The sequence below is a fragment of the Monodon monoceros genome, unplaced genomic scaffold (genome assembly GCF_005190385.1).
Source record: "Monodon monoceros isolate NGI ecotype Baffin Bay Population unplaced genomic scaffold, NGI_Narwhal_1 Super_Scaffold_19, whole genome shotgun sequence".
In the NCBI taxonomy this organism is placed as follows: Eukaryota; Metazoa; Chordata; class Mammalia; order Artiodactyla; family Monodontidae; genus Monodon; species Monodon monoceros.
The window spans coordinates 50,787,520-50,815,175 of record NW_021703775.1 but is presented as its reverse complement, the minus strand read 5'-3'; the positions used below and the strand labels follow the sequence as shown (position 1 = coordinate 50,815,175).

The 27,656-nt window shown below is 45.3% G+C and overlaps 1 protein-coding gene across 2 annotated transcripts in view; it reads left to right on the top strand.

Moving 5' to 3' along the window:
- The window catches only part of PRKCE (protein kinase C epsilon), a 511,412-nt gene that overhangs the window by 449,055 nt on the left and 34,701 nt on the right, over window positions 1-27,656 (top strand). For both annotated transcript variants that reach the window (XM_029231447.1, XM_029231445.1), the window contains exon 13: window positions 26,332-26,470. In XM_029231447.1, the coding sequence (XP_029087280.1) occupies window positions 26,332-26,470 (139 nt within the window). The remainder of the gene's footprint in view (window positions 1-26,331; window positions 26,471-27,656) is intronic.

The following is a 27,656-nucleotide window of genomic DNA, read 5'->3' as shown; positions in this document are numbered from 1 at the left end:
TGCTTCTTGGGACGCTAGAAACTGCCTGGGATAGGACTGGAGGAGGAGAGTGAATGGAGATTTTCCTTTCACTAGCTCCTTGGACCCATGGAGTCAACACAATAAAATTAGCAGCGTTAAGTAGGCAGATTTGTGGGTTTGGAGGCATAATTGGTCCTGTTTTTCTCTAGTCTTGACCTAAATGGAGTTCACTGGGTATGTAATGGAAAAAAAACACCCAGCTTGATATAAAAATACAGGAAATGCCTGCAATCACTGCTGGTTACAGTAGCAGCTTTCCTTCTGTTATTTTTGTGAAGGAGAAAAAAACAGGGTTTGTTAGGTTTGGTTTGGTTTTGCCTTTTTTTTTTTCCCTTTCCTAAACGGTAGAAACAACTTGGCCTATTAGTTCTTTTTAGGGCATTCTTTACTTTAGCTAAATGATGTCATTTAATCTTTATGAAGAAGGGGGAGGGCAGGGCAAAGAAGACATTTAAATTCTTATCATAAATAAAATTCCTGTAAATATAAAATACATTCAGATGGTTCTAAATATGGTTTATTGGTCCTGGGGGCTCATGTTTTCTGAATTTCCTCCAATTTCTAATCTCTCTAGGCGGAACAGGATGAATTTAGTTTTTTTTAGTGTAGTGCCTGGTTTTGCAGTGTGATTTACATTAGTGCTAGGAGAGGTGATACTGTTTTCAGCGATTTCTTTTCCTAGAAACCATCACTTTTTAGCAAATTGAAGACTACTGCAATGAGGCCTTCTGAGCCAATGGACTAAGAGACACACAATATTCCAGGAGCAGAGAGAGAGCTAGATTCTCACTAACCAGGAGCTAGCAAGCAACATCCCACCCAGTCTGTTAGTGGAATTCAGTTAAGATATCTTAATTTTGGCTTTAGGATTCTCAATTTCTGTGGCTGGAAATCGGATCGAACAGGGGAAATCTGTAGTTGCAGTGTGTTTTAAAATGCTACCAGGGAATTTGTGGATTCCCCTGGCTTTCATTTGGGGGTACCCTGGGATTTTGCGGATGAGAAACTCACTGGGGCACTGCCCAGGAGATGCTGTGATTCGTGGGTAGGGCCATGAGGCTCCTTTGTTCCTGAGGCTCCAAGAGGTGTTGTCATTCTAGACAACAGAGTTACGAAACTCGGTTCCTTAGCGTGGTGCTCAGGCAAAAAAGAGGATTTGGCTTTTACACAGCAGCCCTGCTTAGGAGGAAAAGCCCCGAACTCAGGCTGGGAGCACTGTCATTGGCCATAGTTTCTTCACCTCTGATGAGGTTAGAACAGTTGATCCCTGCTGCTCCTCTGGCACAGTGGTTCTCAGCTGGTGCTTCTGCCTCCAGGGGACATTTGACAATGTCTGGAGTCATTTGTGGTTGTTGCAGCTGGGGAGGGGGCACTGTTGCTGGCATCTAGTGGCTGGAGGCCGAGGGTGCTGCTAAACATCCTCCCATGCACAGGGCTGTCAGTAGCACGAGGGTGATAAACCTGTCCCAGAGTTCTATGATTATGCAGCTCTAAGGCTCGGAGAGGTCATGAGTTAACAGGACCCTTGTTTTGGCTGGTAAGGTTTATGCAGCTTAAGTGGGGTACAGCCAGAATGGCAGGCTTTTCAGACCCTGAAGAAAGCAGGTCAGGCTTTTTGAACCCTTTTGAAGACAGAGGAAGGCATTTCCTCTCCCTTTTCTCCACTCAACAAGCTTCTACAATTTAACTTCTTAGACTGTATTGGCTTTTCTTTCAAAGGGTACCACCCATGTTTGAAAAACCAAAGGTTGTTGGGTTGGGGGTTTTTTGTTTGTTTGTTTTTTGGTAAATGTTAAATCAAGAAAGATATTTAATCTATTCGTATTATAAAAACTAGAATAGTCTTAATATGATCTTTTCTTATTAATGTATTAAAATCAGTTTCCCACCTCTGTGATTCTTCTGCATGTTTCACATGAACATGTGGCAATATCCATCTCCAAACCAAAGCCACTCCTCTCCAGATAAATTTTATTTCAAAAACAAATTTTTTCAAAAGTCATTTTACCATCACAACTCAATCTAACCAGAGCACCTTCACGTTACCCCACTCTTTCAGTGTCTTTTATGGGGAAGTTTATGCCAGTAATGGTTTGGTGTTCTTGGGATTAAAAGGATTAAGAATACGCAGGCAGACAATTTTCATTTCCACTTCGGCGCACCCATCGTAAAGTAGACATTGCCTTGTTTATGGCTCTTTGGACCAGACTGTCTTGAACATTTTATGGCATGAGATCAGACTGAGGAGGCACCCTCCCCATGCCCTGGGACGGGCCTCACCTTGCACACTGAGAGAAGTCTCCTGGGTCTGTTCTCTCTGACACCAGGGTGCCCAGGGCATGCACTCCCTGACTTTGACACCCACAGGTGGGTGCCTGCAAATACCTGCCCAGTCTGTACAGCATAGCATAGTGGGCTCTGAGATGTTATGGGTGCCCACAGGGAGTTCACAGGACCTGGAAGGGTACTGGGCTTGTAGGGGATGGCTAGAAAATGTTGGCCAATTTGTCGATGGGAAATTCTGGGACGATGGTCAGGCTTATCAGTTTCAGTATGAGGCTCATATGGCGCTAGGTGTTCGGCACATGTCAGCAGGCACGTTCAGACTGAAGACAGACCAGCATGCAGTTTCTGAACACTTACCCCCATGGCCTCATACATCTAAATACAGACCAAAAATGATGCTCACGAATGCCTCGGAAAAGGAATTAGGATCTGATCATGGAGGAGAGAGCACAATTCTTTCCGGTCAGTCAGCTCATTCACTGAATAGGCCTCTCCCGAACTGGGTTTGTGGGTGGCTTAAAAAGAGCAAAGTAGACTACAGGAAACATCATTTATGCCTGTCCCCCCGCTTTCTTCCCTCTTTTTTTCTCCCTCCCTCCCTCTTTGCCTCCCTTCCTCCCTTTCTTCCTTCCTCTCTGCCTCCCTTCCTTCCTTTCTATTTCTTTTTTCTTGGTGAGGTATAATAGGCCCACAGTTCTCAGATGTTAACAGGTTTTTACATGAATGTATACCTGTGTAACCCAGACTGAGATAGAGTCTGTTTCTGGCATCCCAGCAGGCTGATGCCCCTTCAAGTCACTACCAACCCCCACCCCAGGGGTAAGCACCATTCTGACCATAAATAAGTTTTATATTTAGGTCTCTTTAAAACTGACCTTAGTGCTAAAATACCCTAAATAGCCCTCATTGTATCCCTCTGACCTTGCCCAAGTCTGGGTTGGTACGTGAAGCTCCTCGCTTAGAAAATTATTAATGATAATTATTGAGGAGTTAAATTGTGCCTGGCAATAAGTGTTTTTCCATCTGTTCTTTCATTTAACCCCTGGGAACACAGCCTGTGAGGTAGATAGTATTATCCCCATTTTACAGACGAAGAAACTGAGACTTCAGGTTGTAACAGGAAGCAAGAAGTTTCCAGAACCAGGAAGTAGGGGAGCCGCATTGGAACCTTGCTGTATCTGATACCATAGTCTGTATTCTTTAGCATTGTGCCAACAAGCGTTCGCCTCCGTTATACTTAGAAAAGCTAGCAAAGCCAAATTATTTTTCCTATAAAATTGAGTTCAGTATTCCCTAGTAAAGCTGGAGAAGAGATTCTAGAAAACTTGGCCAGACCGCCTTGCCGTTGGTTATTGTGGCAACATTTACTGCCCAGTGGTCAGAGTCCGAAACCTCTCTCTGTAATATATGTTTAAATTCAAGAAATAAGTTTACTCAAGTTCACTAACAAAAATGTGCAAATACAAGGAAACAAAAAGCTTTACAGAGGAAAATACTCGAGCCCCCACTCCCCTTTTTTTGTCAACACACTGCTCAAAGGAAACTCAGAGTAAAACGATAAGCAAGTCACACACTTTAATGTCTTAAACTATTACCTCCAATTGTGGAACAGTTACTGGGAAGTAGTGAGACTAGAATAAGGTTCAGTGAGATAATGAGGATAAAAGAATTGGGAGAGGGGGTCAAAAGGCAAGGAATTACTTCTTTTGGGGGAATGAAATGATTTCTCTCTTGTTTACTGTTTAGGATCCTGAAGAATTCTGGGGTTTTTTTTTTTTTGTTTTTTTTTTTTTTTAGTTATCTATTTTATATTTAGTAGTGTGTATATGTTTTTTTCACAACTCACACGCACACACACTGTATTTTATTTTTACAAGAGACAAATAAACTGACACCAAGCATTGTAAGTGGATGACCACAACAAAAGCAACAATGATTGCAATTACCAAACACGAAACACACTCACACTGTGTCATGATATTGACATTCAGTCCAGGAATCCTCCACTGTAACAGCTCCTTTACTTTGCAGTGAAAATTGATTTGTATATTTTTTGCCTCTGAGTCCTTGTGGGATTTTTTTTTTTTTATTCAAGAGTTCTGTTTTGTATCACCTAGATCAAAAACAAATGTATTGGTTTTTACATTACATTGTATTTTAGTCCTTCTTCAGCCCTCTTAGGTTGTGAGGATTAGTGCCTTTCCAAGCACAGAATAATCAAGCTCCCAACAATGAACAAAGAGACCAATGTTTATGAGGCACGCGCTGATGGAAGGGGAAGCAAACTCGAGCACGGCTGAGTTCAAGCACCTGACAGTGGTCAAGCGATTTCGTCAAGTCTTCCCAGTTTGAAAAGTGATTTTAAATGTTTGCTTGTATATGAAGAAACGTTAGTTAGCATCAAGCAGCGGACGCTATTCTTATTTCTAATTAAAATGGAATTGCTGCCTTCTGAGATATCATAAGGAGTATGAATAAATAACCTTCTAGGAAGAATTTCCTCTTAAGGAATAGTTCAATCTAATCAGCTGATATTAATAGAATCAAGCCCCTCCTCCTCTATGAAACCTTATTTGATCAGTACCTATGACACTAGTCTGTAATTCCATGTTCACTCCCCAACTGGAAATCCGGACTTGTGTCAAAAAAAATTGACCATGTAAATCCACAGCTCTACATTTATGTAAGGGCCTCTGGGTAGAGGAAAGAGGTCATATTCATAGGACCAAGTACCTCACTCATTGATATAACTTTGACACACTATAAACTCTTTAAGGACTGGGAACAAGTCTTAGCTCTCTCTGATCTTCCACTATATCTAACAAAGGTCTTTACATAGTCCATGTGGTAAATGATAAGGATGGTTGTGTTGCATGTTTATATAACGTTAGGTGACCCTGAACAATTAAAAATATTTCTCTACTAGCAGCCTCCACGTAATTGGTAAATATGGTGAGTCTTGAGGAGAACTCCTTACACACAGTTAAGTCTTTTCTGGAAAAAGGGATGTCACACTTGGATTCTCTCACTGGGGCACAAATAAGATACTTTGGTAATTATTTGTCTTGCCTACTTTAGCCACTGATTGCCCAATACTTTCTCCCTGTAGCAATTTCTCGAATTCTTCACTGCCATGCTTTAGTTATATGTATGTACACAAACTGTAGAAAACTAGAATATAATTGATTCGCATTTATATTTATCTAAATGTTAGTAAAAATGTCTTTGGAAAGAGTAGTTGGGAAAATGAATTGATGGCCTGTACCACAGTTCACACATTCCATAGAACTCAGTGATCCAAATTCTAATAGAAAGGAAAAATAGGCATGGTCCCCATTACGGGGTTGACAAAGAGGATTGCTTGGTTTCTGATGTACTGTGTTCCTCTAGAAAGTTTTTTGGAACCAGCCAATAAGTGAACAGAACAGTGACTTTTGGTGAACATTTTTAGGTAGCAATGACTGAGTTTAAAATAAAAGTTTGAGTTTACAGGAATCAATTTATCTGGAACAGAGGAATCTTTTCTGAAGTTGGTAAATCATGCCAGAGTTTGGCTCTTACCATGCAGGGCTTAAAGGGGGTGGGGGTGGGGGTGACAGAATGTCAATTTCCTAGATGTGGTTAACTATGTATCATCAGGAGGGAAACGAATTTGTCATTGACTTCATCTAGCCAAATACAACTAACTGATGGAATTTTTCCACTTTTTAGTGTCTTGGAATAATTCCCTTCTCCTAAGTTCACCCATGCCAGTAAATAGGTACCTTAAAAAAAAAAAAAATGAACAGTGCGAGAATACTTAGTAGGTACGTAAGTAAGCACCCTCTGAGAAAAACAAATGTTGCAGCCTATGACAGTGAGTCATTCCTAATTCACATTAGGATTAAATAAGCATGAAAATCAAAGTCCATTCCGTACATAATTACTGCCATAACAAAATGGAGTGTGAATCAAAATCAAGTTGTACGTGTCTCCATTGTATCTAAGTGAAGTACTTGTTTAAAATGATTAAAACTTATTTAAGGCAAGTTAATCTGTGCAAACAGGGTTGGGGCCGCCAAGCCAGGGTACTAGTAGCCCAGCAGGTTGGCTCTCGTAGTGTGGGGTTAGGCGGTGTTCTTTTAGCCACAGCCGTCCAAGCGGTGGCACAGGCAGCACTAAGTTTTCAGAAGAAAATTACTTCATGGACCTTTCCTTATTTAGTACTCCAAGGTGCTGGCTATCTAGGAAGCTGACCCCCTTCAGCCCACAGTGCTCTTTCCGGGTCTCCTCTGAGTGCCTGTTCATTCTTAAGAAGTCAGCCATCAGACATTTACGAAGTGCCTACAACATCGCAGGCACTGTGCAGGGTCCTGCACAGATGAAGTGGTGAACTTGACTGGGTCCCTTTGTCCCCTTCTAGTGCCCAGTGGGGGAGACAGACAAACAGGCATTCACGTTTCATTGTCACGAATACTGTGGCAGGGGAGGTCCAGATACCTTGGCACCTCTTAGGAAGAGCAGTGAACCTAATTGGAGGAGCCCATGAAAGCTTCTTGCAGGAAGTGATGGGCGGTGACCAGTGAGGAGCAGAGAAGAGTGTTACAGGCAGAGAAAACAGTTTCTGCAAAAACCTGAACGTGAACACTCAATATTTATACTTTTTACTTCACGTTTCTTGACACTTAAATCTATACTTCCCATTTTAGTGTCAGATTAAAAGCTTTTTTCCCAGTGGAAACTCTTTCTTTAGTGACCTTGGGTCTCCCGCACAGAAGCTGCCACGGAGCCTGGTGTTTGGTAAGAGTTTGACAAATGTGAGCTCCCTTCCCTCTCGCCTGGAGCAATCACACTGGAGGCTGAAGACTGCTGCCGCAGCCTCTTGCGGGAGCTGGTGGGGAAGAGCGGAAAGAGCAGAGAGGCCGGCAGGCCCTGGACCAGGGAGAGGGCACCACTGAGGACAGACAGGGCGAGGTGAGGAAAGCTCCGGATGGTGAAGACACACCTCACTCATTTGCAGTTTTTTTGGTTTTTGTTTTGAATTTTATTTTATTTTTTTATACAGCAGGTTCTTACTAGTAATCTATTTATACATATTAGTGTATATATGTCAATTCCAGTCTCCCAACTCATCACAGTTTTCTTAAGGCCCAGCATTAATAGACTTACCCTAGGGCTTCCCTGGTGGCGCAGTGGTTGAGAGTCCGCCTGCCGATGCAGGGGACACGGGTTCGTGCCCCGGTCCGGGAAGATCCCACATGCCGCGGAGCGGCTGGGCCCGTGAGCCGTGGCCGCTGAGCCTGCGCGTCCGGAGCCTGTGCTCCGCAACGGGAGAGGCCACGACAGTGAGAGGCCCATGTACCGCAAAAAAAAAAAAAAAAAAAATAGACTTACCCTAGATGAGCTCCTTTGAAATATGGATGTTGTCATTGAGCTTTAAAAACTAGAGTCCGTTTGTGTTATTTTAAGCCTCCAGACCCTTAGCCTAGGAGTTGAAGGGCAAAGTATGGAAAAAGCAAGGGTTCAGGGCCAGAAAGCGTACAGATTGGGGCCTTCCCAGTAGCTCTGCTGCTGCTTCAGTTTTGATTCGTTATTGAGCTTTCAGGTTTGTTCAGTTCAAACTCATTGATCCTTGCCCTTAAACAGTTCATCATTGATATTTTCTTCCCATATTGCTAATCTAGTAACCCTAGATTCTTAATCTCTTAATACAGTGTCCTGCACGATGATTCCTCTAGGTTTTAATAATATCCCTTATTTTGAACTTCGAAGAGAAACAGCTGTATAGACTTTTTTTTTTTTTTTTAAAGGAAGAGAGCTTCTGGGTCATGTCAACATACACCGAGTAGCTATTATTTGCCCCGACCTTCTCTTAGAGCATGGAGACCAATGCATTTGGTATTGTTTGTCCTCATTGCTATTCTCAGTATTGGTCTCTGCTCCCAACCAGTGCTGTGCACAGAGTAGGTGGTGAACAGGCAGTTGTGAACGTATGGTGGCCAGCAAGGCCTCTCTACTCTCAAAATACACTGGCCTAGCTCCTGAGATAGTTCCAAGTTTGTAAGCCTTTGACAACGAGCAGCTGTCCTCACGGGCAGCCTGTGTGAGTGAGGGGTTTTTAGATTGGCCTGGGACTGGGAGGGTTAGTCAGGGGTCTTAGTAATAAGCATGGCTCTGGCTAACTTGTACAGAAAAGGAATTTGCTGGACAGAGAAGGGGTAGGTCACAGTTACAACAGGCAAGCTGGAAAATCATGGGGAAAATGGGCAGGGGCCAAGGAGGCCGGACACAGCCAGGCCTCTTAGGCATGACCACGGCACACCCCAGCGTGGGCAGATCACAGCCCCTTCACCTTCGTGCCCTTGCCTCAGAAGTCACAGGAGTATCGAAATGGCCATGTGTGAGTGCCCCATGTCCTTCCACGATTCACACCCGAGGCACCCTGCCCATCCACCCATAACAAGTCAGCTACAGTGGCGAATTAAGACAGGATCTGAGCAACAAGAGCACAGCCTCCATCCTACAATTCCTATTTATATTTCCTCATTGTGCTTTCCCCTTCTGTTGGTGGCGGTGGTGGTTTGCCACTGTGTTGCTCCCTTACAGTGTCACTTAAAATGTAGTCAGTCTAAAAAAAAAAACCAGCAGACATTCGCATCTGTTTCTGTGTCAGACAGTCATTTTTTTGGTCAGTTAGAGAGGAACAAGAAACTAGTGGTTTGAATGATCAGGTTTGGAAATTGCTCATGAAGGGGAATTGGAACTAATATTAGTCAAGCGCCCACCCTGTGCCAGGAACTATGATGAGTTCTTCACATATTATCTTATTTAAGCACGACAGTAAGCCTTTGAAATGAGTTATTGTTATCCCCATTTTACAGGCAGGGGGCCTGAGGCTCAGTGAGGATCACTCACTGTCCTCACATCTTGTTGATAATAAGTCAGAGCCAGAGTAATCTTCAAACTCACAACTGTGAGACATCACAGTCTCTCCTGCTCGGTCTCCGGTTCTCTGCCTTACTAATCCTTACGTGGTATCGCAGAGAGTCCCTGTTTCGGTGAATGTCCCCTAATCCTTATGTCACTGGTCTTTAACCAGTTTTCCAAGGGCCCCAAATCTAGATCATTGGTAGACCACTAAAAATAAGATTGACAAGCCAATGAAATGTCATTATTGGGAAGTCAGGGCTGGATGACCACGCACGCAAAGACCTTCTGGTCTGGAAATTTGGGTGGGTGATCCGGAAGTGAGAGCATGAGAGAACAACCAGGCTGTCTGGTTTACTGACTTCTCCTGGCACGTGCACTGGAGCAGGCAGTACGGACCTGGGGAGGATGTGGACGGTGGAGCGGATGTGGCTCCTTCTTCGGGGAGCTTACAGCTTCTCGGGAGCTCCTTTAGTGCACGTCGTCTCCACCAGCCAGTGGAGACACACGTGGTTAGGATTTCGCTCTGCAAGGTACAAGTCTTGGTTCCCACCCCCACCTTGCTTCTAGGCAAGATATTTACCCTCTGTAAGTCTCAGTTTTGTCATCCATAAAATGGGAGTGATGGTAGTCCCATTTCAGAGAATTTGGAAGAGAATTAAATAAGATCATCCACGTGAGGTGCAGCCTGGTGTCTTTAGGGTTTTCTCCTGGCTCCAGCTGCAGATGGCAGAAGCCAAGTCTTAGAATTCTGTCTCTTGAAAGTCATTTCACAAAGGCCCAGGCACTTAGAAGGTGCTCAATAAATACTTGTCACTTAATGGAAAAGAAACAAGGACATGGACCAGAGTTCATCCCAGCCTGAATGCTCATAGCACTTTTCATTTCTTAACATACTATTTATTGTTATGTTAATTGACTGTCAATTTCCACATTAGAATGTAAGCTCCATGAGGGCAGGGCAGGGAATTTGTTTCCTCTATGCCAAGAACACTACATGTTACACAGTAGTTGTTCAGTAAATATTTGAATGCCTGAATAAATGGTCCTTTCTATGAAAGGGAAATAAGCTGGCTAGAATCCTGTGGGCAGCCTCTGCCCTGGAACCTCCTGAGCCCTGGGCTGACCATCCCACTGTCCCACAGGGACTCCAGCCATCCTTGCGTTCTTGCTGGAGGCCATCCACGGGAAGCGGCCTGTGCCTTCCTCTGGCCCCAGCTCCAGCCAGCTCACCTGTTGGGCCCAGGGCAGAGCTTTCCAGATTGGCAGCCGCTTAGTTTGATGTTGTAAGACTCACTGAGAATTGCTGCCATTTGGATTTATGATTTTAATTGTTTTATAGTTTATACTTGTGCCCTGCAGTAATTTTCCATTAAATCAGAACATTTACCTTGCAAAAAAGAACTGGTGTGGTTCTGGGTATATATACATATATCTTAACAGCTAATCTCTGGCAGTAAAAACTGACAGTTCTCAACAGATTAGGAAATTAGCATTCGTTTAATTAACTTCTGTTTGAAGCTGTTAGTGCATGAAGACAGTGATTTTCTTTTTTTTAGCCTGATAAGATGACAGATTTTGCATTTGTATACTCTGAAGGTTCAAGAGTAATTGTTGTTTCTATCCCTGTTTAGCATGAACCAGTAGGTAAAGATAAGTTGCAAAATTGGGAGGCGACCAATAACTCCAAATATAGTCTAAGAAGTCACATAAACTTCCACTGATTTTATGTAAAACATATGCTATATGTACATATGTTATACTATATATGCATATAATATATAGAATATAAATATATATATCCAAATAATCACACCAAATATTCGTCATATATATTAATCCAACTAGAAGCTTTACCATAGACATACTTTATTGCATGTGTGTATATAAGCAACACAACTCCCAACATCTCTCTCTATACATGGTATGTATTAATCCTACTGTATATTTATTATATATATGTGCAGTTGACCCTTGAACAACACAGCAGTTAGGGGAGCCAACCTCCCATGCAAAAAACCGTGTATAACTTACAGTCAGCCCTTCGCACCCACGGATTCAACCAACCATGGAGTGTGTAGTACTGTAGTGCATATTTATTGGAAAAGAATCCATGTATAAGTGGACCCATGCACTTCAAACCCATGTTGTTCAAGGGCCAATTGTACTTCATTATATATACCTTATTATATACACAATAAAGTATCTAGTACGATTAATATATGAGAGAAAGAGATTGAGAGTTATATGTTGCCTGGGCTCATTCTCATGCTACGTGTTAACTACTTTTGGCATACATACTTCATTATATATATATTTATATGTGTAAATATATACTCACTGCAGGGCAACACGTAACTCTCAATATCTCTCTATATATCAGTGTCTCTCTATATATTAATTTGATATTCTCTATACTAACCATAATATTGACATATATTTTATTACATATATAATAAAGTACATATACAGTAATATATACTGATGTATGCATGTAATAAAGTGTATAGCATGACTAATATGACATAGAAATGTACATATAAAGAGAGACGTTGAGAGTTAGATATTGCCTGGGTACATCCTACAGCACGTTAGCCACCTTTTCAGTTTTCGCTAAAGTTTCCGTTTTTGTCACAGCACTTGCTAAAAAAAAATTCACAAATCTTGATTTCTTTATTGCAGACTAGAGTATTTGGAGGACTTGTTTGTCATAGATCTGAATCCCCAACACATTGCACATTCCTGTGTTTAATTTGGTCAAAGCACTTGCATTCTGTTTGAGAACGATTCCTCTCCCAGACCTCGTCACTGTCTCCATTGGGTTGAGCTCATTCATTGGCCCACTGGCTGACCCCACGCACTGGCTTCCTTAAGAAACCAATTAAAATATGTACCCTGAATAGGTAGAAATTGCTACTTATCATGGATCCTCAGGGTACCTCAAGAATAGAAAGCTATAACTGCTAAATCTGAGGGTCTGCTGTGCTCTGTGTGTGTACCCCATGCCCTCAGTACACTTCCATGACCTTGATTGTAATTGAAAGTCTTTGTTCAAAAGCCGGGTATCACTTTTTCCCAAGGCAGAGATGGACCAACCTTTTATAAGTACCTCCCTCCATTGAATGTAACTTACTACTATTTCATCCACAGCTATGGCCAAACAACCTGCTCCAAGTTGTGGATGAAAATCCACATCCTGCTCCAAGAATGGTCCTGGGGTTAAAAAAAAAAAAAAGCAGCTGACTCAAGCTGGACTCAGAGGCAGGGATAAGGAGGTGGCCACTAGGAGAGCCCTGGAGGGGACCTCAGCCCCCTCCAGGCAGGATTTGAGAAGTGGTGTTGAGGCTGTGCCCCCTGCCCCATCTCCTCCACCAGCTCTCCAGAGTCTTCTGACCAGTCTGTGCAGGTTCCTGGGGGAAGTTGCGTACCAAGCCATAAATGCCTACCTTAGCTTAATGACATTGAACAGATTTGCAGGTCATTCAGAGGGGCTTGCAGTTTGGGGGAGAGTGAGTTTTAAAGGGAAGGGAGTAAAGAAATATCCTGAGTACCCCTTCAGATGGCGCAGTAGGTAGGGAGTGCCAGGGAGGGCAGCCAGAAGGCAGTGGGCCTGGTGGAGTGGAGAGAGGGACCCGGGAAGCTGGGCTGTTATTGAGCTGGGGCGCCAGTGCACCCACTCACCCGGAGGGGGCGGGGGAGGAGGGGAAGCTGCTAGGTCCTTCTTGGTTGGAGACTGGAAGGCTTCTAGAAAACACGGAGCTCCAGTGAGTTTTCTCTGAATGGGGATTCTTCCTATGTGGAGACGAGACCGTCTTATACAAAGACGTGTCTCCCAGTGTCACTTGCAGAATTACTGCTTTATTTTTTCCCCTGAGTGGAATTCTGGAAATTCCTTCTCTTTTGCCCATTGACAGGCTTGACATTTTCTTTTCTTTACTAAAGCTGTTCACCGGGCCAGCCCTGGCACACGATACCTCTATTGATCTGGCAAGTCGTTTCGTGAAATGTAAAATTTATTATTATTATTATCACTACTATTATTATTATTTCTAAATTGGAATCACAAAGCATAAAGAGAAAATATCAATAAATATAAATAAAGCCAAGGGACTCTACCTCCTGGGCCTCAGTTGGATAAAAAGAACTCTGAGCTACTGAATCACCAAACTTGAGACCCTTCAGCAGCATGGCAGTGACTCGCCCTGCCCTTTGGTTGAGATTGTCCCTCTTTCTTGGGCCTCCTGGGCATCCAGGCTCGTGAGTTTCCTCTCTGGTGGTTTCGTTGCAAGTCCCACCCATTAAACGTTGGGCTTGCTCACAGACCAGTCTTAGCTTTCTTCTCTTCTCACACTATACTATCTATCTTCTCAGAAAATCCCACCCACACTCATTATTTCTCCAGCCCAAACCTTCATATAGCATCACCTGGCCATCACGTGCAGTTAGATGTCGCCAAGGCATCTCAGACTCAGCACATGCATGAGCTACGGGTCGTCCCCTGCCCTCACTCCACAACCTGGACCTCACCAGTACATAGTAGGTGCCCCGTAAATATTTATCAGGTGGAGCATTGGAGGTACTCTTAGCTCTAATCGTCTTTGTTTCATAAACTCCACCAGATGTGTCCTCCCTGATGAAAGAGAGGAAGCTTTCACAGGTCCTTGCCTCATCCTCATGGACCTGTGCATCCCCCTCGACCTGAGCCGACGAACACACGTGTGGCATGAACACACCGTGTACCTGTCCCTAGTGGCATGTGTGCCTACACGCACGCGCGTTCACATCCCTGATCAGCTGAAAAGCACCACTCGGTCTGAAAGCAAATACCTTCCGTGGCCAAATTAAACAAATATAAATGTACAACTTCTTTTTTTAAGAATAATAAAATCTGTTTTCTGTCCTTTAGAGGTCAGTCCATTTTCAGCTCCCTGGCCTTGCCGGAGGCCTCTGATATCCTCCAAGTAACTTGGGTGACCCCCGCTTTGCAGGAAGACGTGCTTTCCCTACATCCCCCTCAACTTGTCGGGGTTACATTTGCGTTTCCTCAGCTCTTTATCTGGGCTGGGCTGACCTGCAAGGGGCTGACCACTCTCTTAGCACGTGGCTTCTTGCGTGGCTGCACACGGAAGCCCTATACTTTCTGGTTCTGGCAGCTTCTCGTACTGACAGAGGAGCTTGAGGAGTAGTTTTCTGGCCTTCCTGTCTGGGAATTAGGGCCCTGCCTAGGGTTCCATAGTCCACTTCCGCCAGGCTCCAGGCACGCCCCCGGAAAGGTTACTCTTGGTCCTTTAGCTGGAGTGGCCCTTTCTGTTATGACAGAGTGCTGGCTGGGTTCCGAGCTACAAATCGCTGGGCCCAAAAAAGGCAAGACCGGCAGCCCTTGCCTTCTAAGGACAGTGGTGGTGTCCTGTTTGTCCTTCTGGTGTAGAACTTACCATCCCAAGTATTCCGGACTCATTCATGTTCACTTCTCCCTTGAGGACAGGGACTGTGTCCTCTGTCAGTATCCTCCTAGCACCAAAGCAGACCCTGAGTGGCAACTCAGTAAGTATTGTGGCGCATTATGTAGTAGGGCCAAGTAGGCAACGGATGTATTAGGAGTTGTAGTCATGCCATTAACTAGACTGTCATTAGAATGGACTTAATACAGATCCTGCTCCTTAGCTCATCCAGGCACTCAACAAACGTTGAGTGCCAGGTGCTTTACAGGGCTCTGGGGACCGAGATGCAAACACGAAGACATAGTTCTCGTGGAGCTCACGTGAGGGAAGCCGTAAACTCAAGGGCATAAACAAGCAAAGTAATTACAAATTGTGATCACTGCTGCAAAGGAAATGACCATGGTTACTGAGAATACTGGAAGGGTCAGGTGCGGGTGGTGGTGGGACACGTTAGACAGGGTGGCCAAGAAAGGCGTCTTTGAGGAAGGGAAATGGAGGCAGAGACTCAGATGGCAAGGAGTCTGTTTTCCAGGGAAAGGGAACAGCAATGTGGCAAAGGTCTCAAGGCAGGAAAGTGCTCGGTGAGCTTGAGGAACTGTCAGATACCCCTGTGGCTGGACAAAGGGGAAGGTGACTCCAAATGAGATGGGGAAGGGCCAGCCCCAGGGCCAGAGTAAGGCACTCGGATGCTACTCTGACTGCCGTGGAAGTTGCTGGGGTCAAAAAGGGGTTCTTCCTGAGTATAACCAGAGGATGGATTGGAAGGTGCAAGAGAACATCAGATTCGGCTGCCTCTGATGGTTTTGGCATTAGTTTTAATATTTTTTAATAATAATATGTTTTAGTAGTTCCGTACATTATCTGAAAGTAAGGTCATCTGGCTGGAGGGGCCATGATCCACAAATTCACTTCTCTACTCACTCATTCCTTTGACCAACAGGTATTGAGAAGCTAGGATGCTTCAGGCACTGGGGGGATTCCCAGGCCCCGCCCCCATGGCGTGGGCCATTGTGAAAGACAGATACTCCCAGTGGGGCCTGGGTTTGCCAAGACATTGAGGCAGGAGACGGCCTCACACATCTGGGAACCACCCCCAGTCCCCAGGTTTGGATTGTGAGGGGGTGGGGGGAGGGATGAGGCTAAAAGGCCAGGCTGCTGGAGACCACACAGGGCCTTGCTCACCATGTTAGGAAGCGAGTTCGTGGGGCGCCCTGGAAGAATGCACGCAGGAGGAGAGCGTCATCTGATTTACATTTTGTATAAAAACGCCTGCTGGCGAAGGTTTGCTCCAAAGTGGAAAGGGAAACATTTGGTGTCCAACAGCTAGGACTGCAAGTTCAAGCTTCATGTGCTCCAGCTGCCTTGGCTTCCCAGGGTCTTAGACGAGAAGGATCCTTGGGGATTAATTTATCCAGCCATCGTATCTCATATTTGAAGACAGTAAAGCTCAGAAAGGCAGCTTGCTTGAGGTCGCCATTGTCCTTGGTCCTGGTCTGTACACTGAATCCCAAATAGACATTTCGAAGCCAAGTTGTTTGATGACCTGGAGAGGAATGAGGGGACTAGGTGTAAGTATCATGGTCAGGGCAGCCCATCCTACTTGCTGGGGACACAAGTCAAGGTCTGTTTCCCATCAGTGGAGGTCAGGATACTATCCATGAGTATTAAGGATAAGGATTTGCTTTCATTACTGTGGGTTAAAAAAAAAGTCATTGGAAAATCATGCTATCAGATAAGTGATCCTGCAGTGATTCCAAGTCTTAATGCCCAGGTAGAGCCCCAGGCTATGTATTTTGGCCGTGAACAGGGATGCTCTTTCACTCCTCAGGTTTTCAGCTGTCAGTGTGGTAGCTTAAAGTCTGTGTTTGGTCAAAACAGCAGTGTCTAGCTTATCAGTTGCATCTTGTAACCATGTTGCTGTGAGTCAAAAGCAACCACCCTCCAAGAGCAACAGTTGTGTTCCCAATCCCACAAAACGGCAAAAACGTGCTACAGTTGTTTTTTTTTCCCTCCCCAAGCAACATAGCAAAGTGATTAAGAACACGGGAGCTGATGTCAGACAGCACCGACTCTGTCACTCGCCACCTGTGTGTTCTGGAGCAGGTCAATAACCCCTGAGACCGTCTTTAAGATGGAGATAATAATAGTCTTACCAGATTCATAGGCTATTTGTGAGATTAAATGAGTTAATGCATATAAAAGATTTACCCCCGAGCCTGGCATGCAAAAGCATTTGAAAAAGAAAAATGGTGGTTATGATTTTGTTCCTAAATGATTGAGCTTTTCCTATGAAAAGACTTGGAGAAAGATTTCTCTGCAGACTGGCCCAGAGTGAAATATTATCGTCAACTCTCAGGTATCAGCACTGATACGGAGAATTTTTAATCATTTACCTTGGTTCTGAAAGCAAATTATGCTTTTCTATTTGATGGAGAGGCCGGGGGTACACTCTCCTAGGTTTCTCGCTTGCCATCCCGTCGTAGGGGTTTAGGGTCGTACTTGAGTGACATGGCCTTCCTGCGAGTGATGGGAGGTGGCTGCCACCGAGAAAGCTGGGAGAAAGGGTGATGGCTCATCACCAGCATGGGCGACCACCTTGAGGGGAGTCTGACTGCATTGAAGGGGCAAATGGTCTTTCTCTTGAACATAGTGTTAAATTTATGAAAGTGTTTGACATCGTCTGCCAGGAGAGCCTGGATTCCCATGTGATTAACCACAGTCGTTTACAAGTCTCCACTACTTGTCCAAAAACAAGCAGAGTTCCTTCATAACCTCGCCCGAGGGCCTGCTCTCTGGCGATCCAAATACTTGGCATCCCGAGAAGTAATCTTTCTCATCTCTTATCTTCAAGTAAATGGAAGAATTTGCTGTCGTTTCTGTGGCACTCAGGCCTGAGCTTTGTGGAATTAGCCTGCCGGTGGGGTGAGCATACCAGGAAGTGAGGGCATTTAAAAAAAAAAAAAAAATGGAGCCAGGGTGAAGGAGACAGGAGCATATGGATCTCTTCCTTTAGGGCAAGTTTACAAGTCAAGCAAAACAAAATTTTTTTCACTTTTTTCTTGTGTGTGAAGGGTCTCACGGGTGTCACCCCTTTGCTGACTGCTCTGTGGTTTACAGAAGAGTTTTCTGGCCCTTACTCTCGGGGAATCTGCCGTCAAATTGGGACACTAAAATTTTACAAATGGCAAAGGATGAATTTTCAGCTGAGATGGCTGAGGTGCTATGGGAGGGATGGAGGACTTCACCCAGCTTCTGAAGTGCAGGCCGCAGCTCACCTCCCTAGGCTTTATTTCCCTCCAAGTTCTTCTGTAAATTGGGGATGATGCTACTCATTGCCAGGGCTGTGTGCTAAGAGAGATAAGGCATGTGATAGCCTTAAGGTGTGTAAGCCTGGAGCTTAGGGACAGGTTACAGCTGCAACCACAGCAACCCTTCAGGCCCCATTCCCAGCATGGCATCCAGGTCCTGAGAAGTTTGCTAACTGAGGGTCTGGAAGCTGTCACAGCAATCCTGATTAGAAACACCTGTATTGCCCCACCCCCTACTCCCTACCTCCCACCCAGTTGTTTTCTCCCCTGGGGCTCTAGGTGTTCCCATTGGGTGTCATTCCCCAGGCCCAGTGGAAAGGAATCTGTGATTTTTCTCACTGGACTGGACTGAAAGTTTCAGTCTCTATCTGTGTCTGTCTGTTTCATTTAAGTATTATCAGTCATCACTTTCTTTCATATATTACAGTTGCATATGCTTCCTATTTTTCATCCCACAGTGTCTCTCTCAGTGGCTTAGACACAATAAGAGGTAATAAGTATTTTTCAAAAATTCTAGTGACTTGCCCTCACGTGGCAGGTGTATTTTAAGAAGTGACTGTTAGAGATCCCTGGAGAGGACAGAATTTCTGGGGTAACTGCCATGTCTCAGGCACTGTGCTAGAGCTTTCATGTCAGTTACATCAGTCAACCGTGGCAGTATTCTTCCCATTTTACAGATAAGAAAACTGAGTCCCAGTGATATTTTGGACCAGCTGAACATCATCCAACTTGAAAGTAGCCAAGTTAGGATTCAGATTCAGAACTGCCTCACTGCCTATCAGGAAGAGACAGGTTGGGGGACCCCCACCCCCCACCAGCATCTCCGATCAAAACATAGAGACACCTACAACGTCTTAGATATAGCCATCAGGTGCATAGATAGCCGTGGGGGGCAGGGGCGTACAATTCTTAGGAGCCAAAATATGTATTTCAAATTGTCGTGGACACATTTCTAGAGATAGCAATAGCTGATTCCATGTCATGTTAAAAGTAAATTTTTGTTACAAGCAAAAGTGTAATTTGATCAACTGCAGATTTCGGCCCATCTGTAACAGATGTCCCTGATATGAAGACCTTCTGTATACCTTACTTATCCTCAGGACAAGACCATTTCTTCCCGCAGCTCACAGCAAACTCACTTCAGGGATCTTTGCTTGCACTCACAGATCCCTTTCCCATTTTCCAGCCCAATAAAGTACTGCAGTTGGTCGTAGAAGAAAAGCATTTTTTTTTTCCCTCCTTAAAACCAACTGCAAGGTCTCACCCCTACCCCCATAGGTTTTATAGAATTTTTTTTTAAAGGTATATTGTTTAGGGAATTTCTTTTCTTGGTGCCTTTTGAGTTTCTGGAAGAGATCTGTGCTCCTGCCTCAAGGGAGCCTTGGTCATACCATCCTGCATCTAAATCAATCCTTCCCTGTCAGCCACTGTGACCTCTTGGCCTCTGTATTCCCCTTCTCACCACGAAGCCTTCCTTATCCAGCCCAAAGGAATTTGGGTCCAATCAGCAGATGGAGATTTCCAGCTCACGGGCCTTCCATTTGGTGTAAGGTGATCACGGGCAGCTGTGTGGAGTCAGCTCAGTGCTGCTTCTTACCAGCCCTGTGACCTTGGGCAAGTGACTTGCCTTGGGCAAGTGAGCCTCCATTTCTTCATACATTTAAAAAGGTGGTTGATGGGGCTTCCCTGGTGGCGCAGTGGTTGAGAGTCGGCCTGCCGATGCAGGGGACACGGGTTCGTGCCCCGGTCTGGGAAGATCCCACATGCCGCGAAGCGGCTGGGCCCGTGAGCCGTGGCCGCTGAGCCTGCGCGTCCGGAGCCTGTGCTCTGTAACGGGAGAGGCCACAGCGGTGAGAGGCCCGCGTACCGCAAAAAAAAAAAAAAAAAATGGTGGTTGATGATAGCAGATGTCAGCAGGGTTGGTGTGGTCAGGGTCCTTGTCTCCTAGGATAAAATGGCAGAGGATACTGTAGGCAGTTGCGCCCTTTCCTGATAGCCAGTGCATGGCTCCCAAATCCCTGTTCGCCTTAATGATCTGGGTTAGGCCATCTTGGAGCTTTGATCACGGTTAAGACTTATATCAGAGAAGTAGCTGTCTGCCAGAGGTCCTGCAAAGAGACGTTTGGCCATGTCTGGAGCCGTTTCTGGTTGTCACAGCTTGGTTGGGGATTGCTAAGAGCATCTAGCGTGTAGAGGCCAGGGATGCTACTAAACATCCTACAGCGCACAGGACAGCTCCCCACAACAAAGAGTTATCCAGCCCAAATGCCAGTCCAGCTCCAGTGTGCCAAGGGTGAGGAACCCTGGACCAGAGGGACAGGGCATGTGACCTGCTCCTTACCCGCTTCTCTCCAGCCCACACACAGCCCATTCGGACATCTGGCAGCTCGGGGAGTCAGGGAGGTTCCATGGAAGTTCTCACAATCCTCAGCCTAGTGGAGAAAGTACAGTAAGGAAGCCTTCGATCCAGGTGCCATGTGACAGGGGCTATAATAAAGGTATTCTGCCTGAGGACCAAATTCTGGGAGCCCCACCCCCTAAGATCAGGGACTACCAAAGGTGCTCACTCTCACCGTTATTCTTTAGCATTGTTGTCAAGGTTCTAGTCAACACAATCAGACAGAAGAAATAAGTTAGAAATATAATCACTGAAAAGGAGGAGGTCAAAATGATCACTGATTACAGATGATATGGAAAATCCAGGAGAATCAACTGGAAAAACTCCTTTACAAAAATAAAGATGATTCAGTGTAGCAGCAGGGCACAGAATGGTTAGCAGAAATCAATAGTACAAACGTGTGTAACAGGATAGAAGATGTAATGGAAGGAAAGCTCCTATTTACAACAGGAATGTGAAATATAAAATAATAACTTGGATTATTTAGAAGTAGATTCAGTTGCAGTTAACACATGAAACCCAGACAACAGTCCTTTAAATAAAGTACAAGTTTTTCTTTTTCTTATGAATGTTATCTGGAAGTATAGGTAGTCCATTCCTGGGACGTGGTCCTTATCTTTATGGTCGAAGGTGGCTGCTAGGACTCCAGGCATTACATCCTCATTCGGGCAATAGGATAGAGGAAGGAAAGAAGAAGTGTAAGGCTCTTCCTTTCAAGGAGACTTCGACACATCTGATTGGCTAGAACTTAGTCACGTAACCACGCCCAGCTCTAAAGAAGGCTTTGAATTCTAGTTTATAGCTGCATCACTATGTGCATGGCTTAAAAGAAATCAACATTCTCTCACTAAGGAGAAAGTGAGAATGAATATTGGGACAACCGGCAGGCTGCCATGAAATATAACAAAAGTGTACTACAAGATCTATAGGAGAGAACTTTAAAATGCTCCTATAGGACACAGGCAAGATTTGAACAAATGGAAAAACAAACAGTGTTATTGAATAGGAAGACTCAACATCATAGAAAGATCAATTCTCCTTGAGTTAATTTATAACTTTAAACACATTTCCAATAAAAAACATCACTAGGAATTTTTTTTTTAACTAGACAGATGATTCTAAAGTTTGTATGGAAAAATAAATATGCAAGAGTAGCCAGGAAATTTTGAAAAAGAAGAAGAAGGGGACCAGTCCTGCTGGCTATTAAAACATATTTTAAACCTACAATAGTTTAAAAAGTATGGTACAGACCAATGTTATAGAGTGAAGGGTACAGAAATAAATCCAAATATATATGGACATTTAATACCAGTATTTATTAAAGGTGGTATTTCAATCAATGAGGAAAAGATGAAGTACTTAACATATTGGATTGGGGCAACTTACTAGAAGTCTGGAAACAAAGTTGGATCTATACTTCACACCTTTTATCAGGACAAATTCCAATTATATCAAAGACTTAACGTTTATAAAATGAAAGCATAAAAGTACTAGTGAGAAACCTCAGGAGAATGCTTTTATAACTTTGAAATGGGTAAAACAAAGACTTTCAAATGAAAACATAAACTCCAAAAACCATAAAATTAAACATCAATTCAGTTACATCAAAAGAAATAAGATTGGCCTGGCAGAAACCAGCATAAGCAATGTCAGAAGTCAAAGAGTAAACTGGGACAAGTATTTGCAATTCTTAGCCCACACAAAGGTTGTTTCCTAATATAGAAAGAACTAACAATCAATGAAAATCAAACATCACCAAAGGAAAATAGGTAACAGTTCACAGAAAAAAAAATTACAGATCACTTTTAAATATAGGAAAAAATGCCCAAACTTAACAGAGAAACCTAGGGATATACTGAAATACTATTTTTACCTATCAGACTACCAGAAACTTGGTAACACACCATGGTAGCAAGCAGGGACTATCATATATGCTTATGGAGATGTAAACTGTTCAACCTCTAAGGAGGGCAGTTTGACAACATTCATCAAAATCCATTTTTTACTATTTGACTCAGAAATTTCTAGGATATGTGTACAATTACTTCCATATACGCACAAGATGTCGTTATGTACAAACTTAATCACAGCAGCACTATTTATAATAGCACAATATTAGAAGCATCTTAAATGGCCCCCCCAAAATATGGTGGAGTATCATACAGCCTTAAAAATGAATTAGGAGACTCTTCATGTGTCGAGACAGAAAGATCTCCAATATAGCCAATATATAAGTAGAAAATATAAGGTATGAATGAGCGCATATAACAAGCTCCCATTCAGTTAAACGGGAGGAAGTGAATGTATATTCACATTTTCTTTTTTACGTATAAAGTGTGACCAAGAGGATACACAAAAGGGGAAAGAGGTGTCTGGGGAACAGAGGCAGGAGGGAGAATATTTCCTGGAGGTCCTTTACACTTTGGACTTTATGAACACATGAATGTATTACCTATTGAAAAAGATTGAATAAAACTATTAATAGATCAACTTAATAAATAAAGGCTAGTTACATTGGCTCATAGGGAAAGGGATGTTGCTGTATTTGTTTCCATTATTTAAAAGAAGAAAAAAGAAAAACACCCTACTCCTTAAAAATATGTCCCAGTCCTCAGAAGTGCCCTGGCCTTGTATTTGGGGACTGGGTAGAGAGGGATTGACGTCTAGGCAGGAGGCCCTCTTTGCAAAGCTGTCAGTCCACGAGTTTGACAGCTACCTACTGTGTGCGCGACCGTGACCCAAGTGCCAGGGGAACTTTCTCTCAAAAAGAAAAGTCCAGTCACCCTGCCCTGCAGGCTGGGCTTCAGAGCAGGCAAGGCTGGGAAATGATTGTTCCCGACCCTGCTTCCCAGGGAGGCTTAGGGACCCCTAGGGAAGAGACAACACTAAAAGCCAAGAGGTAGAGAAATCTTAGGGCAGGGATGGGAGCTAGAAAGGCAGGGGTCTTGGCACAGCAGTGCTGGTAGGAGAAGGGGAGGGAAATCATGAGGGGACCACTGCCCTCAGCCAGCTGTGCCGCTAGCAGAACTTCGGGGATACCACCTTCTTTCTGCAGGCTCCATCCCCTCTCCCTTGCAGGGAAGGGCATTCTCTCTCCTCTCTCATTCTCCACCTGAGCAAGCATGGCCCTGGGCTTCCCTGAGCGCTCCCATCCCCTGAAACCCCACTCAGGAACTCACTTAGAGCCCGGGACAAGACAAATTTGGTCTCTGTGGTATGAGTATTTTTCTTTTTAAAATGAAACTGAAGACGCCCAGAGAAATAAAGTTCCAGTAGCAGCCTTCCTGGCCCCCAGGGGTCTTTCAAGCTGTGCTAATCTTTCCTGCTACAAAAGGAAAGGAACATAAATCACTAACTCTTCCTTGGGACTTGGATTCCCATGGGGAGTTGGAGTTTAGATAAATACAGGCAGTGGAGGGGGACTCCAAGGAAGATGTCAGGCATCATCGACAGGACAGTGGGAAGAAATGCTTTGGCCTGGGGCCTCCCTTCGCCACAGCAGAGGGGCAGCTGCTGCAAAACATGCTTGGCCCTGGTGGCCGCCCTGGGCCTTCAGCAGGAGTGACTTCTCTCTCCAGGGAGCAGAGGGGCAGGGAGCCCAGGGATGGTGTGCACCTGGGCCAGGGCAGGCAGAGAAGAGCAGGAGGTGGGGAGAAACTAGGTGGTCCACCTTCTCTTGCTCTGAGTAGGAGCCCCCCGAGCAGAAGGAAAGGCTGAGCCTGATGGGCCGGAAACACTGAGTCGCAATTTTCAGCACAAGGGCAAGGTTCGGGTTGGCTCAGAATCTTCTGAAATCTATTCCATTCGTACAAATGAGAACGAGTCCTTCCTATGACATAACAAAGGCTTTAAAAGAGAGTGCTTGAGCGATGGCATGCGGGGTCCTTTATATTTTGGGGGTTGGTGACTGGCACTGAAAGTCATCCGCCACTGAGAAGGCAGGAAGGTAGGGGAGTGTAGTACACGGAGGCAGCGGTGCCAGCCTTCAGAGCCAGGAACCTGAGTTCAGGTCACAGTCCCACCAGCGCCCTGCCACCTTACGGAAGTCACTTGCCCTCTTCCAGTCTCCCTGTGCTTGTTTCTGACACCGTCGTGCAGAGTGTGCTCTTCCTCGCTCCCAGGGTTGTTCAGAGTACGAATGTGGTTTGTAGACCACCAGGTGCTTTCCGCAGGTTGTCGTTACTGTTAGCGTGGGTGTTGCCGTGGTGATCATGGTGGGCAAGGGTAGGTCTTGGAAAGGCAACTCTGTAGACTGGAGAGCGTGTAAGGGGCCCTAACTCAGCAGGGCCGTGGATCAGCCTCTCAGCCACTCAAACGTTTGCAGGAAACCCGGCTCCCTCTCCGTTTCCTCATGTGTGTTAGGGTATCAAAGACCGGCTACTTTCACACACCTCATCACAGTAACCCTTCACGCCAGCACATGGGGTTACAGACCAGCAAGATGACTGCACCAGGACCACAACCCAGTAGTGACTGCAACCCAGGCCACCTGCACCCGAGTCATGCTCCCCTCACTGCTCCCCTACCCCAGCCAGAGCAGAGCCTTGACCACACACGGTGGCCAGGGTAGGGACTCGGGGAGCCCTGGTCCCAAGGGCTCGGGCGCACTCTTCTTTCTGTAGTTCGCAAGCACTTGCTTAGAGCAGCACATTTTATGTGCTTTCTCTTTTCTCAAGAAGTCCCAGCTGTATGAGGAAATGGGGCCACGGGTGCAAGACAGGCTGGCCTTAGAGTGTTTCCTGCCCCACCTTTGCACTCGGGCCTGGATTCCTGACGGTGGCCGGAGTTCAAGTCCAGACGCCAGCAGGCTTGTGAGAAAGGCCCCTCTTGCTCTGTGTGCCGGGGAGTCGGCCTTCTTTGCAAGGCCCCCGCACCCCAGAGTGACTGCTGAGAGAGACCCAGGGTGAGGACCTCCATCTAGATCTTTATAGGGGACAGGTCTGGAATTTGCAGACTTGGTAGGGGAATTCTTATCCAGAACCCTAGATTCTATACGAGATCTTAGGGGAAACCCAAACTGTAAAATAGGCCATATGGAAGCTGCATTGGCTGAGGCCTGAGAACCACCCAGCTCTATGGGGCCTGGTTATTGCAACCTTCCTTCCTGCACCCAGACCCTTCCCCTGCTTGGCCTTCTTGCCCCTAAGAGACTGATCTTGCAAATGCGTCATGCGCGCTTGTGCAGGCTGGGGCTTCAGTTACCCTCAGCCCCTCAGCATGAATTTCAGAGCCCCCTTCCTGGCGTTCTGGGCTCTTCGGGTTTGGTTTCAACATGTCTGCCTTGCCTCACCATTTACTGGGACTCAGTTCTCTGGTCTCTTCACTGCCTTTTGCATGTACTCTGTTGGCCTTCCCCTCCCTCCCACCTTTTCTCTTCATGCTCTGTCCAAACCTTACCACCTAGCCAAGCTTCTCTTGAGAGTCAGTTTCCTGGCAGCCCTCCCTGCCTGCGCCAGCCATCAATGGTCTCCCTCCCCCACTCCCCCCAAAACACAGCAGCTCACATAGTCAGTGTCCTGTAAAGTAGCACCTGGTTCTTATGTGGTTTATCTGCTTCATTGGTGCCAACGTGTGTCAGTCTTGTCCCACCACCTGATCCCCATGATTAACTGATAAAGGGAGGGGCATAAGTTCCTTCTTTCTCTCTTATCAAGATCTGAATAATATGAATTTCAGCATATAGCAAGGCTTCAGTAAATAGCTCCCGACTTCTTTAAACCAAAGCAGTGTTGAGACATTCCTGAGGTCACAGAAGCTCCTCCCTCAGGCTGCAATGAATGGGGGGCACTTTTGGGGGTTGGCCATTGTGGGCAGGAGCCCTGGACTGGGGTTGGTTGTTGGCAGATCAAGCCTCCTTGAAGACTTTCCTTTCTGTAGCAGATTTCCCTGAGATGTGCATACCTCTCCACCTCAAAAAGGTCATATTGGGATGAGTGAAGCATTAACCATGTGGTTCTGGCCCATCTTACAGGGATTTGAAACTGGACAACATCCTTCTGGATGCAGAAGGTCATTGCAAGCTGGCCGACTTCGGAATGTGCAAGGAAGGGATTCTGAATGGTGTGACGACCACCACGTTCTGCGGGACTCCTGACTACATTGCTCCCGAGGTAAGACCACGGACAAAGGGCCGCCTCCCCCTGTTGCCAGGGCTGAGGCCTGAGTCCATCCCCATATGCCAGGGTCATCCAGCGGTGCTGGGGAAGGCTCTGGAAAACCAGAATGGATTCCGGGGCGATTTCTGCATAAGGAAGTGGTGATGATGGGGAGATGATGGTGAACTGAGAGTAGCAGACCATTCCCCAAAGCTGGCCAGGTCCTCCCTGAGCATCCTCTCACCCCAGTCCAGAACTACCAGCGAAACTAGGACCAAGAGACGTTTGTTGACTTGTATGATTGCTTTCATTTTTTAATAACCAGAATAGAGGAGAGCCATTGATAAAGGCAGTGATTAGCTTTATCAGCTATAATTGGCCTACAGTGAAACCAAGAAGTAGTTGCCATTTCTAGTGCAGCAGTGATTCCGCATAGCAGGCACACAGGATTGAGCCGGAAGACGAGAGTGCCTTGGCCTCATTTTAATAGAGATCAGAGATGTTCATGGTGAGCCTCGCCAATAGGTTGCCTTTCATGGGAGTTGCTTGGGTGTTTTGTTCATCATAAAGTGTTTGTTTGCCTTCAGCTTCTGCAGCTCAGTCTTGCCTAGACTGAGAGATATCTAGTGTGGTACGATTCAGATTTAAGACACAGTCTGTCATAAATACTTAATAAAAATGGTCCTGAGTGTTCTGACACATGTGAGATGAGAAGGAAGTACCAATCCCCTTTAAGCATTGTCCATGGTGGGTAGGGGCTAGCACGGCCAGATTTCATTTCCTTCCAGTGGGCATTGTTTGAGCACCTGCTAGACACAAAGCCATGTGGGGATGAAGAATTGACTAAGACCCTGGTGGCTCTCCTAAAATGACTTTGTGTCTAAAGAGAGTGACAGATAAGTAAACAATGAATTAAGCAGAATAAATAGGTACACAACACAAGACGGTAACCTCAGGGATCAGGGGGTTTCTTAGAGCACCTGGTGGATGAATTGAGTTGTAGAGAATCAGCAGGATTTCCTTTGGTGGTATGGAGTGGGGAGCATTCCTGAAAACAGCAGGAAGGACTGGAGTGGGCGTGGGGCAGGCAAGGAGGCTCAGTATTCCTGGGCTCTGAATCCTTTAAGGCAGGGCTGTGTTTCTGATCTGGGTACTCCCAAGCTCCGGCACACTAGTCAGTCTCTTAGTAATGGTTTGTTGA